The sequence below is a fragment of the Lissotriton vulgaris genome, chromosome 1_1 (genome assembly GCF_964263255.1).
Source record: "Lissotriton vulgaris chromosome 1_1, aLisVul1.2, whole genome shotgun sequence".
Classification (NCBI taxonomy): domain Eukaryota; kingdom Metazoa; phylum Chordata; class Amphibia; order Caudata; family Salamandridae; genus Lissotriton; species Lissotriton vulgaris.
The window spans coordinates 1,134,272,669-1,134,287,119 of record NC_141685.1 but is presented as its reverse complement, the minus strand read 5'-3'; the positions used below and the strand labels follow the sequence as shown (position 1 = coordinate 1,134,287,119).

The window sequence follows — 14,451 nt, the reverse complement described above, 5'->3', positions numbered from 1 at the left end:
GCTGCTAACAGGAAGCTGAAGAGCTACGAATAGCTCACAAGGTACTTGTTGGAGAAACCTGGTCTGGGCCAATAAGGTCACTGCTCAGAGAGGCAAGCTTAGGTGCACTCCATCAGTCCTAAGGGTCACAGACAAAACCTGACAAGCATGCGTGAGGCAGGACGGAGCAATCGAACTTGAAAGGGCACGCAAAGTCTGAATTGCCACCTTAATGAGTTCCTGTCTTGGTCTAAATTAGAGGAAGTTTGACTGGAACTCATGAGTGAACTATGGTGCAATACCATAAAAACACCCCACTCTAGGTTTTCTGCAGCAAGCATATATTATGTAGCTGCAATAGGCATCTGTAAACACTCTGGGACAAATGTACTAATTTTTCCTACAAAGTGGCACAGCAACCAAAGAAAGGGAGAGAGCATAACAGTGCCATATCTACTAAGTTATGGTGATGTATTCTAGCTCTGAGCTGGTGCACTTTATGCTGCCCTGTGCGACGTACATAGCCCTGCACTATGGTAATGTCTACCGCAGGTTTTGTGTGGAAAGGTACCCTTCCAGTACAAAACACTATGCTTAGACATTGTTTAAAAAAATGTACACATTTATATGTGTGCTGTGCATTGCAGCACACATGCAAACTTGTAAATGTTTTGAGAAAAGAAAACTCGAAGAGGCGTGCATTTTTAATACAAAGCTCTGCCCACCTATTTAGTTGGTAGGACTTTGCATCACAAAACATGGTTCAATGCCCATGTACCACCACTGTCTGCCCCCTTGACCCAAAATAACAAAAAGCAGCACACAGCGCTACTTTGCATTACTTTAGGCCTACTTTGCAGCTTGAAACAAGTTTTGCATTGAAATGTATATCGCAATTCAACACTTTGTGCGCTTTGCTTCACTTTTGTTAACCCGTGGCAAAGTGTTAGTAATCCGAACCTTGATCCAAATTCAACATTAACCATCAGTCTGCGTCACTTTTATGATGCAAACCTGGTGCAAAGATTTAGCAAATCTGGGCCCCTCTGAGTGTGCCCATACATGTAGTCCTGGCACCTAAAGGAAAGGGTGTGCTGAGGCAGGGTGCATTGGGGCACATACAACGGTGAGTGAGTGCTTGTGTTGAAGAACAGTGAAGGTTGGTTGTGTTTTAGTACCGTTTCGGTGTGGTTGTGGAGGAGTGAATGATGCACAGACAGAGGAGGATATGTATATGTATGTATATGTGTAAATCACAGGCAGGAAGGGAGTGTGTGTTCAATCACATATACTGCAGGAATAGTATGTGTTTGGGATGCTGAAGGGGAAGTGGGTGTTTAATCCCAGACTGTGTTGAAGGGTTGTGAGGGGCACCAAAAGGGCATGCCTGGGAAAGATACAGGACAAGAAAGACTTTTATAAAACACCATCTACACAGGGGCTACACTCACTGCACATTGCAGAACAAACAATGCGGTGGGGCACAGAAAATTTCATTTTGGATTACAGTGAGGCAGGAAGACTACCTGTTGGGGCACAGATGAGGCATGATGTGTAGTGGAACGAAAGGGAATGTGATGGGAACAAATACAGTAATGAAAGTAAAGCAAATAACTGGACAGGTACCCAACTGGGACAAAGTTATGCAGGTTACATATTCTCCACCGTTCAGCTATGTACTGGCAATTGACGTGCATGTTCCTTGGGATTGTCACCCACCAACCTAGAGTCCTGTAGGGTGCAGTGCTCTCTAAATCTGCCAGTGGGACATGCATTTCATTCACACATCCATTCCACCCAGAGCGAGCACACATGGCAGTCAACTAGCATAATGTACATAGTGACAGTTGCTCAGGATGGTCTCATCTTGCTGTCAACCTTTCTTGTTCGGATGGTAGTCTCCAAAAGAGGCCCCTGCGGCAAAGTCACCTGGCAGGCGACCTGCCACGTCCCAGCAGATACCACGTGCGCATTGTGCATTCAACCTGCAGTGTCTGCAAGGATGGCTTGCTCATTGTGCACTCACCTGGCAATCCACCTGCAGGATGTGCAGGGCAGTCTTGCGACCGTCGCTCTCCACAAGAGTCTTCTTCAAACGCTTCAGCACTCCTGCATCCAGAGGCTTGTTGTCCGATGGGAGCATCAGAGAGCAAAAGGTCTTTGGTTGGAAACAAGACGTCGTCTCAATCTCTGGTGGTACAAACTCCTCCCCCTCAGCATGTGGGGTCTCCTCTTCCACGCAGGGGGACAGGGGAGGTAGCACAACAACACTGTCGAGGAAGCCGAAGGTGGTCTCTGTAGCACGTGCCCGTGCCTTCCACTTCTCCTCTGCGAGCACGCGGTCAACGTAGCTTGGAGGGACTGCGGGGGCGCGCGGCACTAGCTCGCAGTAGGTGGCGTCTGGTCCCAGGTCCTCAGGTGGATCCGGCAGGAGAAGTGATGGCGCTCGTAAGGGCTTGGGGGGAGGCTTAGCATGAAGCTGCCCGTCTGACCCCCACTGGGCCGTTCCCTCTGTAGAGTCAAGCCTGACACTGCGGCGGGAGGCATTGACTCTCAGCACGGGGTCGCTGCCAGTTCGGAAGACAGGAGATGGAGGAGGAGGCGTTCGGTGTTCAGGACTGAGGGCGGACTCAGAAGTACCTGCAAGAGAGGGGAGATGAGATATAAAAGAGCCTGTGCAGCTAAAAGATAATGGGCCTACAGGGAAAGTTCATAGGTTGATGGAAGATCGTCACTGGACAGTAGTAGTTGTGTGTCAAGTGGTTGTGTCATGTGTGTCATGGGAAAGGTCAGAAGCAAAGAATAGTGTAGGACAGAGGTGGCACAAGTAAACAGTGTAGAAGGAAGGCGACAGAAAATAGTCATTGCTGGAGAAGGGCAGCAGTAGAGATTCATGTATAATATAGGTGGCAGTAAAGAATATTGTAAATCAAGGGTGGTCAATGCTAGGTGAACAATAACTGGGTTAAAGGCAGGGGCCAACATCACCAGGAATCCCTCTTGTCTTGGGCACTGCATTTCAAATGACCCTATCTGGGCAAGACATCAGTTGAAGGAAGAATACCGATGTTGGCTAGATGTCTTACTCAATGTGAGTGTTGCTGAGTATCCAACCAGCAGACTCAACTAGCAATCTCGAGCAGCAGCCAGCTGCAATAATGCAAGAGAACCACAATGCACAAGCACTGGCAGAGGCAATAGGTCTCACCTATGCAAGAGCTATTGACTTTGTCAATATGTTTCAGCCTTGTCATACAACAGAATGCCTGCTGTTCAGCATGACTAAAGGTTAGTGGCATGGTGTGGAGTGTTGTAAAGTGGAGTAGCATGGACTGTTATCAAGCGGTGTGGAATGGCGTAGAGCGGTGTAGAGAGTTGTGGAATGTCATGGAGGGAGTACAGTGTTGTAGAGTAGAAGGGCATAAAGTTGAGTGGAGTAGAGGGTCTTAGAGTGGGGTGGCATAGAGTGTTATGGAGTGGTGTAGAGCAGAGTGGAGTGGCATATAGGGTGTTGCGTAGAGTGGAGAAGTGTGTTGTAGAGTAGAGTGGCATAGAGCAGAGTAGATTGTTGTAAATTAGAGTGGCATAGAGTGGAGTAGTGTAGTGCAGTGAAATCATAGAGTGGAGGAGAGTGTTGTAAAGTCGAGTGGCACAGAGTGGAGTAGAGTGGCGTGGAGTAGAGTGAAGTAGTGTCATAGTGTCAGAATTCAGTGGAGAAAAGTGGCATGGAGTGGCTTAGAGGGAGTTGTGTAGAGCATCATAGAGTGGAGTAGTGTTGTAGACAGGTGTAGAGTATTGTTGTAGAGTGGAATGCCAGAGAGGAGTAGAGTTTAATGGAGTGGAGCGTCAGAGTGGAGTATCGTAGAGTGGAGTAGAGTGGCCTACAGTGAAGTGGCGTAAAGTACAGTGGTGCAGAGTAGATAGCGTAGAGTGCAGTGCATTAGTTTTGATTAAAGTGGTGTAGAGTACATTGACATAGAATACAGTGGCGTAGCGTAGAGTGGTGTAGAGTAGATTGCAATTGCGGAGTGCAGTGGCATGGAGTATATTATTTCAGAGTAAAGTGAAGTGTCTTGCAGTAGAGTGATTCAGGCCAGAGTGGAATGGTGCAGGGTAGAGGGTAGAGGTGTACAGCAGAGTGGCATACAGTGCAGTGGCATAGAGGGCAGTGACGTGGAGTGATGTAGGATGCAGTGAGGTAGAGTGTATTGGCATAGAGTGCAGTAGAGTGATGTAGAGTTGAGTGGTGCAAACTAGTGTGCAGTGGGGTAGAGTGCAGTGGCATAGAGTGCAGTGCTGCAGAGTAGAGTGGTGAAGAGTACAGTGGTGCAGATTAGAATAGAGTGGCATAGAGTGCCGTGACATAGAGCACAATGGTGTAGAGTGGCATAGTGTGTAGTGGCGTAGAGTTCAGTGGTGCAGAATAGAGTGGCATTGAGTTCACTGGTGGAGAGTGAGGTCTTGCAGAGTAGTGTCAGAGTGCAGTGTCGTAGAGTGGTGCTGAGTTGAGTGGCTCAGAGTAGAATACTGTGGTGCAGAGAGCAGTGGCATTAAGTACAATGGTGCAGATTAGGATAGAGTGGTGTGGAGTGAAGTGAAGTGACATAGACTGCAATGGTGTAGAGTGGTGTAGTGTGCAGTGACATAGCGTGCAGTGGCTTAAAGTGCAGTGATACAGAATTGAGTGGTGTTGAGTTCAGTGGGGGAGACTGCAGTCTTGCAGAGTAGAGTGTCGTGGAGTGCAGTGGAATAGAATAGATTGGCGCAGAGTAGAGTGACACAAGGTAGAATTGAGTGGATTAGCGTGCAGTGGCGTAGAGTGTTGCAGAGTATAGTGGCATAAAGTGCAGTGGTGCAGAGTAGCTGGAGTAGAGTGCCCTGGTTTTGAGTAAAGTGGTGTGTAGTGCACTGGAATAGGGTGTAGTAGTTTAGAGTAGAGTGGTATAGAGGGTAGTGGCGTAGAGTGGCGCAGAGTACAGTAGAGTGGCACAGTGTGGAGTGAAGTGGCAGAGAGTGCAGTTGCAGAATTGCAGAGTAGACTGTCGTGGAGTGCAGTTGTGTATAGTAGAGTGGGGTAGAGTGCATTGGCGTGGAGTGCAGTGGCGTGAGTGGTGCAGAGTATAGTGGCATATAGAGCAGTGTCAGAGTAGAGTGGTGCAGAGTTGAATAAAGTGCAGTAGAGTAGAGTAGAGTGCAGTGATGTAGTGTGCAATGACAGAGTATAGTGGTATAAAGTGTGGTACAGTATTGTGGCATAGAGTGCAGTGGTGCAGAGTAGACTGGCGTAGAGTGCAGTAGCGTAGAGTGCATTGGTTTTGAGTAAAGTGTTGTAGAGTGCATTGGCGCAGATTGCAGTGATGCAGACAATAGTACATTGATGGAGAACAGAGTGGAGTTACACAGGGTAGTGTGCAGTGCTGTGCAGTAAGATGCAGTGGAGCCAGGAGAGTGGATTGGCACAGAGGGAAGCGGAGTGCAATGGCATTGAGTGCAGTGGCGTAGGGTAGAGTGGCATAGAGTGGACTAGCAAAGAGTGCACTGGCGCAGAGTGGAGTAGTACATAGTAGAGTGCATTGGCATAAAAATGCAGTGTTGCAGAGTAAAGTGACATAGAGTGGAGTGGCACATAGTGCGGTAGTGTAGAGTGAAGTGGTGCATAGTAGAATAGTGTGGGGAAGAATACATTAGTATAGAGTAGAGTGGTGTAGAATAAAGAGGCGTTTAAAAAAGTGGCATAGAGTGGATTGCAGTGACAGTGTAGAGTTGAGTAGAGTGGAGTGGCATAGTGTGGAGTAGAGTAGAGTGGTGTATGCATAGAGTGGTAGCACACTGCCATTAGAGACAACACATCTTCAATCAAAATTACCATTACATTTGCACACAGACATACCGTTTCCCTGATAAACTAATACAACGCACAAATGATAATGTGTGGAAATGTCATCACCTGGTGTAATGGTTTGCTTTGATAGTATCAAAATATTTGTTTCCACAACACTTCACAATTACCCAAAAATGTGCTTCATTGGTGCTTTTCAAAATCTGATATATTCTGAAATATCTGATCAGTTCATTTACAGACATTTAAATTCTGTATTGAGTTAGAAGAAAAATAATACTGTACAGCCTTCCTGAAGCACTCCCCCAGTAGTTAGCATAATTGTCACACAAATCCTCTCACTTTGAAGTCAGAGAAAGAAAAATAAACACCAAGCTCCCTGGAAGACAGAGTCTGACATCTGACCTCTGTCTTTGAATGCACAGCATATGTGCCAAAATAAGAACAAGATTTAAAGGCCTGTTTACAGAAATCCAGTACTGATGGAAGAATACAGTAAATAGAGGTTGGGCAAGGGAAGGGATGTACTCAAGCTGAACAGCCTAAAACAAACAGAGCCAGCAAATAGAAAGTAACCAAATCTTAGTTACAAACCACAAAGCCAAGGGTAAGCAATGGGCGGAATGCATTCCCAGGGAAGCTGTCTAAATGTACCCAAGATGACTTAGCAAACTGACCTGAAAAGGCATGCTGCCTATGTTGTGACAGCACACCTGCAGTGCACCAGAAGAAGAAGCTCTGAAACAAGGAACCCCATGAGTAGCACTTGAGGAGATGACACCTGGAACTCAGAAGCACTGTTCGTAAAGTGGATCAGGGAAAACGAGTCAAGGGAATAATGTACTGGGCCCCTAAAGCGAACTGTTGACCCGCAGAGACCCCTCAATCAGGGTACCACGTGTTGTTCAGGAAAACAAAGAGTTAGCGGCAGGAGGTGGAAGGAGATAAAGTATGCACTACCATGCCTGTTTGAAGCTTATAATGCTCTAAAAAGTATTAGAACATTGGAATGTTGAGGGCTCCATTGTAGACAATGGAGTTCTCCAGGCTTCTAGTGGCTGGTAGAAGCTGGGGAGCAACATTCCATTGTGAGCGCTCTGTATTTTAATTTGCGGTTTATATGAGAGGCAGTATAGGTGTATGAAAACATTTAAAATAAAAGAAATGTCTATGTAGGTGTGCACACATGCCAACAGACTCAATCTAGGCTTGAGACTTATGCTTCTTGAAGCCAAAATGGCTTTATTTTAGCTGTCTTCCGCCTAAAATTGTAGTGGGATAAAGAAAATTCCCCCGATTTTTTGTCAAACCCTACCACCTTTGTTTGACAATGTTCGCATGTATGGGTGTGACAATGCCCTGTTCCATTTTTGGAGGTCTACTACGTCAACAAAAACAAGGATTGGCTAAGCCAATAGATGTCACATTTGCAAGAGCTACTGGTTTTGCCAATTTGTTTTAGCCATGTTGTACACCAGCGTGGCTGCAGTTAAGCAAGGTTAAAGGTTAGTGGCATAGAGAAGAGTGTCACGAAGTGACAGAATGGAAAGGCAAAGAGTGTCGTAGAGTGGAGTTGCAGAGTGTCGTGTATCGGAGTGGCATAGAGTGGTGTTGCGTATTGTGTCATACTGTGGAGTGGCGTACAGTAGAGTAGGCTGGTGCAGAATGCATTGGAGAAGAGTATTGCAGAGTAAAGTGACATAGAGTGCAGTAGTATAGAACTCACCGATCTATAACAATGAAGAGTCGTACAATGAAGTGGTGTAGATTACAGTGTTGCATAGTAGAGTGTAGTGCCATAGAGTACAGTGGTGCAGAGTGGAGTGCTGCAGAGTAGAGTAGAGTGGTGCAGAGTGGAGTGCTGCAGAGTAGAGTAGAGTGGCGTAGAGTACAGTGGCATAGAGAGCAGTGGTCAGAGTAAAATAGAGTGGCATAGGGTGCAGTGGCATAGAGTGGAGTAATGCTGAGTTCAGTGGAATAGAGTGTATTGGTGCAGAGTAGAGTAGAGTGGCATAGAGTAGAGTGGCATAGAGTGCAGTGGGGTAGAGCAGCAGTTCTTAACCTTGTGACTTCAGTGGACCCCCACTGAATCTCTACTGGAATCTGAGGATCTCTTCAAAGTCATTTCTGGAAGGTAGGGACCCCTAATCTAAGCATTTAGCATGATTTGAACATCAAAACAATACACAAAAATACAAAAACAAGCATACACAAACAAATACTCAAATATTGAAATAGTTTAATTTGAAATCCAATATAGAAAAAGTATTTTAACATTTTCAATCTTGCTAATTTATTTGTATATCCTCTTTTAATTGAATTGTATTGATTTCAATATTATTTAATTTTGTAACACAGTCGTGGACCTCTTGAATAATGCTTGCAGATCTCCAGGGGTCCTTGGACCACAGGTTAAGAACCACTGGGTTAGAGTGATGCAGAGTAAAGTATAGTGGCGTATATTGCAGTGGCGTAGTGTGTGATGGCATACAATGCAGTAGCGCAGAGTAGAGTGGTGTAGAGATCAGTGGCAAAGAGTGCAGTGTTTCAGAGTAGAGTGTCGTAGAGTTCAGTGGTGTAGAGTGGCGTAGAGTGTATTGGCATAGAGTGAAGTGGTATAGAGTAGAGTGGTGTAGAGTGCAATGACATTGAGTTCAGTGGTGCAGAGTAGAGTGCAGTGGTGCTGAGTAGAGTGCAGTGGTGTACAGTAGAGGGGAGTAGAGTGGACTCAAGTAGAGTGCATTGGCGTAGATTGTCAGAGAATATAGTGGCGTAGAGTACAGCGGCCAATAATTAAGTGGCGTACAATGTAACCTCGTAGGAAGCAGTGGTGTAGATTACAGTGGTGTGTAGTAGAATGCTATGGCGTAAACTGCAGTGGTGCAGAGTAGAGTGGCACAGAGTGCAGTGGAGTAGAATTCAGTTGAGTAAGGTGCAATGGTGCAGAGTAGAGTGGCATAGAGTGCAGTGGCGTAGAATGGTAAAGAGTAGCATATAGTGGCATAGAATGGAGTGCTGCAGAGTGCTGTGATGTAGAGTGCAGTAAAAAGTGGTGTACAGTGCATTAGCATAGAGTGCAGTGGTGCAAAGTAGATTAGAGTGGCATACAGTGGATTGACATAGAGTACAGGGGCGTAGAGTGGAGTGGTAGAGAGTTGAGGGCAATCAATCAAGATACTTAGAAAAGCACACTACATACTTTAAGGGTCTCAAGGCGCAGGGGCGGTGCTGCTACTGATCGAAGAGCCAGGTCTTGAGGAGTCTTCTGAAGGCCAGTAGGTCTTGGGTCTGCCGTAGGTTGGTGGGAAGGGTGTTCCAGGTCTTGGCGGCGAGGTAGGAGAACGATCTGCCGCCGACGGTAGTTATTCGGATGCGAGGGACTGTGGCGAGGGCGAGGCTGGTGGAGCGGAGCTGGGGGGTGGGGGTGTAGAAGCTGAGTCGTCTGTTAAGGTATGCTGGGTCGGTATTGTGGAGATCTTTGTGCGTGTGGAGGAGGAGCTTGAAGGTTACCCTCTTGTTGACGGGGAGCCAGTGCAGGTCTCTCAGGTGGGGTGTGATGTGTCTGCTGTGGGGGATGTTGAGGATCAGGAGTGCCGAGGCGTTCTGGATGTGTTGCAGCCGTCTCAGGAGCTTGGCCGATGTTCCTGCGTAGAGGGTGTTTCTGTAGTCCAGCCTGCTGGTGACAAGGGCCTGGGTGACTGTTCTACTCGTTTTGGTGGGGATCCACTTGAAGATCCTGCAGAGCATTCGGAGGGTGTTGAAGCAGGATGAGGAGACGGCGTTGACCTGCTTAGTCATGGAGAGGGTGGCGTCGAGGATGACCCCTAGGTTGCGTGTGTAGTCGGTGGGAGTCGGTGCTGTTCCCAGTGTTGTCGGCCACCAGGATTCTTCCCAGGCTGAGGGGGTGGGGCCGAGGATGAGGACCTCCGTCTTGTCTGAGTTCAGCTTCAGTCGGCTGTTCTTCATCTATTCGGCAACGTCCTTCATTCCTTCGTGGAGGTTGGTTTTGGCGGTGTGAGGGTCTTTAGTGAGGGAGATGATCAGCTGGGTGTTGTCGGCGTAGGAGATGATGTTGAGGTTGTGCTGTTGGGCGACATGGGCGAGGGGTGCCATGTAATGTTGAACAGCGTTGGGCTGAGCGATGAGCCCTGGGGTACGCCGTAGATGATCTCCGTGGCCTTGGATCGGAAGCGCATTGATGTAGAGTGCAGAGCAGCGTCTAGTGGTGTTGTGCAGAGTAGAGTGGCATGGCCGAGACTGGTGTGATGTAGAGTGCAGTGGTGTAGAGTGCAGTGGCGAAGAGTGCAGTGGTGAAGAGTGCAGTGGCGTAGAGTGCAGTGGCATAGAGTAGAGTAGTGCAGAGTAGAGAGACGTAGAGTAAAGTGGTGTGCTGCAGAGTTGAGTGCAGAGTTGAGTACAGTGCAGTGGCACAGAGAACAGTGTGGTATAAAGTGGAGTTATGTAGCGTACAGTAGAGTGGAGTGGAGTGGAGTATGCATGGTGTGCTAGAACACTGCCATTACCGACAACACATTTTCAATTGAAATAACCATTACATTTGTGCAGACATACAGTTTTACTAATAAAACTATACATCGCACAAATGATAATGTGTGGAAATGGCATCAACTAGTGTATTGATTTGTTTTGATCATATTATGTTATGTTATGTTATAATTTTGTTAAGCGCACAACTGCCCCAGCTAAGGGGCGTCCCGGCGCTGACCGTCAAATTGTACAAAATGGCAGTTAATGGCCGAAAAGATGGAAACCCTAGATCAGTGGGAAAAGAAAGGTCTTAATAGCTTTCCGGAATAGCAGTAAGTCATCAATACCACGAATGGAGACAGGCAAAGAATTCCACAATTTAGCCGCCAGGAGCCGAAAAGAATGGCCTCCGGCACAACAGAGTTTAATCCTGGGTATGGTCACCAAGTGTTGGCCCAAGGAGCGCAGGCTACGTTGGGGTGTATATGGAATTAGAAGAGGGCGAAGTAGCTCAGGAATAGTACCTTTTAGAATTTTAAACACCAAACAAAGAGTTTTAAATTGGATTCTTGCTTGGATCGGTAGCCCAGTAAAGCTCTGATATTGGCTCTAGCGGAACATCTACGTGGGAGTCCCACAAGAGCACGGGCTGCCGAGTTTTGGTCTCGTTGGAGCCGCAAAATCTCTGCTTTGTTTGCGCCTAGAAGTAAAACGCTGGCATAGTCCAGGCGTGATAGGATTGTAGCCTGGACAATGAGCTGCCGAACAGGCTCGTTAAAGAACCTCAGGATATTAACATATTAGTTTCCAACACACTTCAGAATTAACAAAAAATATGCTTCAATTGTGCTAATTTCGATATATTCTGAAAAACTTTTAGAGGTCATTTAAATGCTGTGTGCTATAAAAAAAATTCCTCTACTCCCAGTAACCTGCAAGATTGTCACATAAATCCTTTCACTTTGAAGCCAGAGAAAGAAAAGCAAACACCAAGCTCCCTCGGAAGAATACAAGAAGATGTAGTGTGAAAAGGTTTTGCTCCTTGGGAGGGACAAACTGGAAATGGATGGCCTAAAACAAATAAAGCTAGCAAATAACAAGCATTTGCAATGCAATAGGTCTCGCATTAAATAAGTTTGAGCTACTGGTATTGCTAAATATTGCAACACCAATTGCAACAAAAGTCTATAAATTGTAGGCCAAAAGAATGTGTATTTGTTTTTGTAGCAATAGTGGCATGCTGCGCTTTAGATGAATATGTTTAAAAGTTTAAAAGTAAAGTGTGCCATACTGCTATTGCGACAATATTTATTTGTGGATGCGTTAACAATTGATGTGTGCACTGATGACTGGTGGTGTGTGTGCCTGTAGAAATTGTGCACTGATGGCTGGTGGCGTGTGTTTCTGGTGGAAGTGTGCACTGCCGGCTGGTGGTATGTGTGCCTGGTGGAAGCGTGCACTGACGGATGGTGGTGTGCTTGCCTGGTAAAGCGTGCACTGACGGCTGGTGGTGTGTGCCTGGTGAAACCATGCACTGACGGCTGGTGGCGTGTGTGTGCCTGGTGAAAGCTTGCACTGATGGCTGGTGGTGTGTGTGTGCCTGGTGAAAGCGTGCACTGATGGCCGGTGGTGTGTGTGTGCCTGGTGAAAGTGTGCACTGACGTCTGGCGGTGTGTGCCTGGTGGAACCATGCACTGACGGCTGGTGGTTGTGTGCCTGGTGAAAGCGTGCACAGACGGCTGTAGTGTGTGCCTGGTGAAAACGTGCACTGACGGCTGGTGGTGTGTGTGCCTGGTGAAAGCTTGCACTGACAGCTGGTGGTGTGTGTGTGTGTGCCTGGTGAAAGCGTGCACTGATGGCCGGTGGTGTGTGTGTGCCTGGTGAAAGTGTGCACTGACGTCTGGTGGTTTGTGCCTGGTAAAAGCATGCACTGATGGCTGGTGGTGTTTGTGCCCGGTGAAAGCGTGCACTGATGACTGATGGTGTCTGTGGCTGGTGAAAGCGTGCGCTGACGGATGGTGGTGTGCTTGCCTGGTGAAGCGTGCACTGACGGCTGGTGGTGCGTGCCTGGTGAAACCATGCACTGACGGCTGGTGGCGTGTGTGTGCCTGGTGAAAGCTTGCACTGATGGCTGGTGGTGTGTGTGTGCCTGGTGAAAGCGTGCACTGATGGCCGGTGGTGTGTGTGTGCCTGGTGAAAGTGTGCACTGACGTCTGGTGGTGTGTGCCTGGTGGAACCATGCACTGACGGCTGGTGGTTGTGTGCCTGGTGAAAGCGTGCACAGACGGCTGTAGTGTGTGCCTGGTGAAAACGTGCACTGACGGCTGGTGGTGTGTGTGCCTGGTGAAAGCTTGCACTGACAGCTGGTGGTGTGTGTGTGTGTGCCTGGTGAAAGCGTGCACTGATGGCCGGTGGTGTGTGTGTGCCTGGTGAAAGTGTGCACTGACGTCTGGTGGTTTGTGCCTGGTAAAAGCATGCACTGATGGCTGGTGGTGTTTGTGCCCGGTGAAAGCGTGCACTGATGACTGATGGTGTCTGTGGCTGGTGAAAGTGTGCGCTGACGGTGTGGTGGTGTGTGTGTGTGTGGTTGAGTGTGTGGTTGTATGTGTGGTTGTGTGTGTGGTTGTGTGTGTGTGGTTGTGTGTGTGCGGTTGTGTGTGTGGTTGTGTGTGTGTGGTTGTATGTGTGGTTGTGTGTGTGGTTGTGTGTGTGGTTGTGTGTGTGGTTGGGTGTGTGGTTGGGTGTGTGGTTGGGTGTGTGGTTGTGTGTGTGTCTGGTTGTGTGTGTGGTTGTGTGTGTGTTGTTGTGTGTCTGGTTATGTGTGTGGTTGCCATCTGTGTGTGGTTGTGTGTGGTTGTATGTGTGTGGTTGTGTGTGTGGTTGTGTGTGTTGTGGTTGTGTGTGTGGTTCTGTGTGGGTGTGGGTGTGTGTGGTTGTGTGTGTGCTGGGTGTGCTTGTGGTTGTGTGGTTGTGTGGTTGGTTGTGGTTGTATGTGTGTGGTTGTGTGTGTGTGGTTGTGTGTGTGTGGTTGTGTGTGTTGTGTTTGTGGTTGTGTGTGGGTGTGGTTGTGTGTGTGGTTGTGTGTGCTTTTAGTTGTGTGTGTGTGTGGGTGTGTGTGTGTGTGGTTATGTGTGCGGTTGAGTGTGGTTTTGTGTGTGGTTGGGTGTGGTTTAGTTCTGTGTATGTATGGTTGCGTGTGGTTTGGTTGTGGTTGTGTGTGTGTGGTTGTGTGTGTTTGTGTGTGAGGTTGGATGTGGTTGTGTGTGTGGTTGTGTGGTTGTGTGTGGTTGTGTGTGTGAGGTTTGTGTGTGGTTGTGCGTGTGGTTGTGTGTGTGGTTGTGTGTGCGTGTGTGTGGGGGGGGGTGTAGTTGTGCGTGTATGGTTGTGTGTGGTTGTGTGTGTGTGTGTGGTTGTGTCTGTGGGAGTGTGTGTGGTTGTGTGTGTGGTTGTGTGGTTGTGTGTGTGTGGTTGTGTGTGTGGTTGTGTGTGTGTGGTTGTGTGTGTGTGTATGGTTGTGTGTGTGGTTGTGAGTGTGGTTGTGGTTATGCGTGTGTGGTTATGTGTGTGTGTGTGGTTGTATGTGCGGTTGTGGTTGTGCATGTGTGGATATGTGTGTGTGTGTGTGGTTGTGTGTGTGGTTGTGTGTGTGGTTGTATGTGTGGTTGTGTGTGTGGTTGTGTGTGGTTGTGGTTGTGTGTGTGTGGGTGTGTGTGTGTGGTTGCATGTGTGTGGTTGTGTGTGGTTGTGTGTGGTTGTGTGTGTTGTGTTTGTGGTTGTGTGAGTGGTTCTGTGTGGGTGTGGTTGTGTGTGTGCTTGTGATTCGGTGTGTGCTTGTGGTTGTGTGTGTGGTTGTAGTTGTATGTGTGTGGTTGTGTGTGTGGTTGTGTATGTGGTTGTGTGTGTTGTGTTTGTGGTTGTGTGTGTGGTTGTGTGTGGGTGTGGTTGTGTGTGTGCTTGTGGTTGTGTGTGTGTGGGGGGGTTGTGTGTGTGTGTGCTTCTGATTCTGTGTGTGCTTGTGGTTGTGTGGTTGTGTGTGTGGTTGTATGTGTTTGTGTGTGTGGTTGTATGTGTGTGGTTGTGTGTGTTGTGTTTGTGGTTTTGTGTGTGGTTGTGTGTGGGTGTGGTTGTGTGTAGGCGTGGTTGTG

General features: G+C 47.8%; 1 protein-coding gene across 5 annotated transcripts in view; it reads right to left on the bottom strand.

The window, feature by feature from the left end:
- Nucleotides 1-14,451, bottom strand: part of LOC147748775 (breast cancer anti-estrogen resistance protein 3 homolog) — a 232,009-nt gene that overhangs the window by 22,442 nt on the left and 195,116 nt on the right. For all 5 annotated transcript variants that reach the window (XM_086963797.1, XM_086963798.1, XM_086963794.1 and 2 more), the window contains one exon: nucleotides 2,006-2,619. In XM_086963797.1, the coding sequence (XP_086819923.1) occupies nucleotides 2,006-2,619 (614 nt within the window). The remainder of the gene's footprint in view (nucleotides 1-2,005; nucleotides 2,620-14,451) is intronic.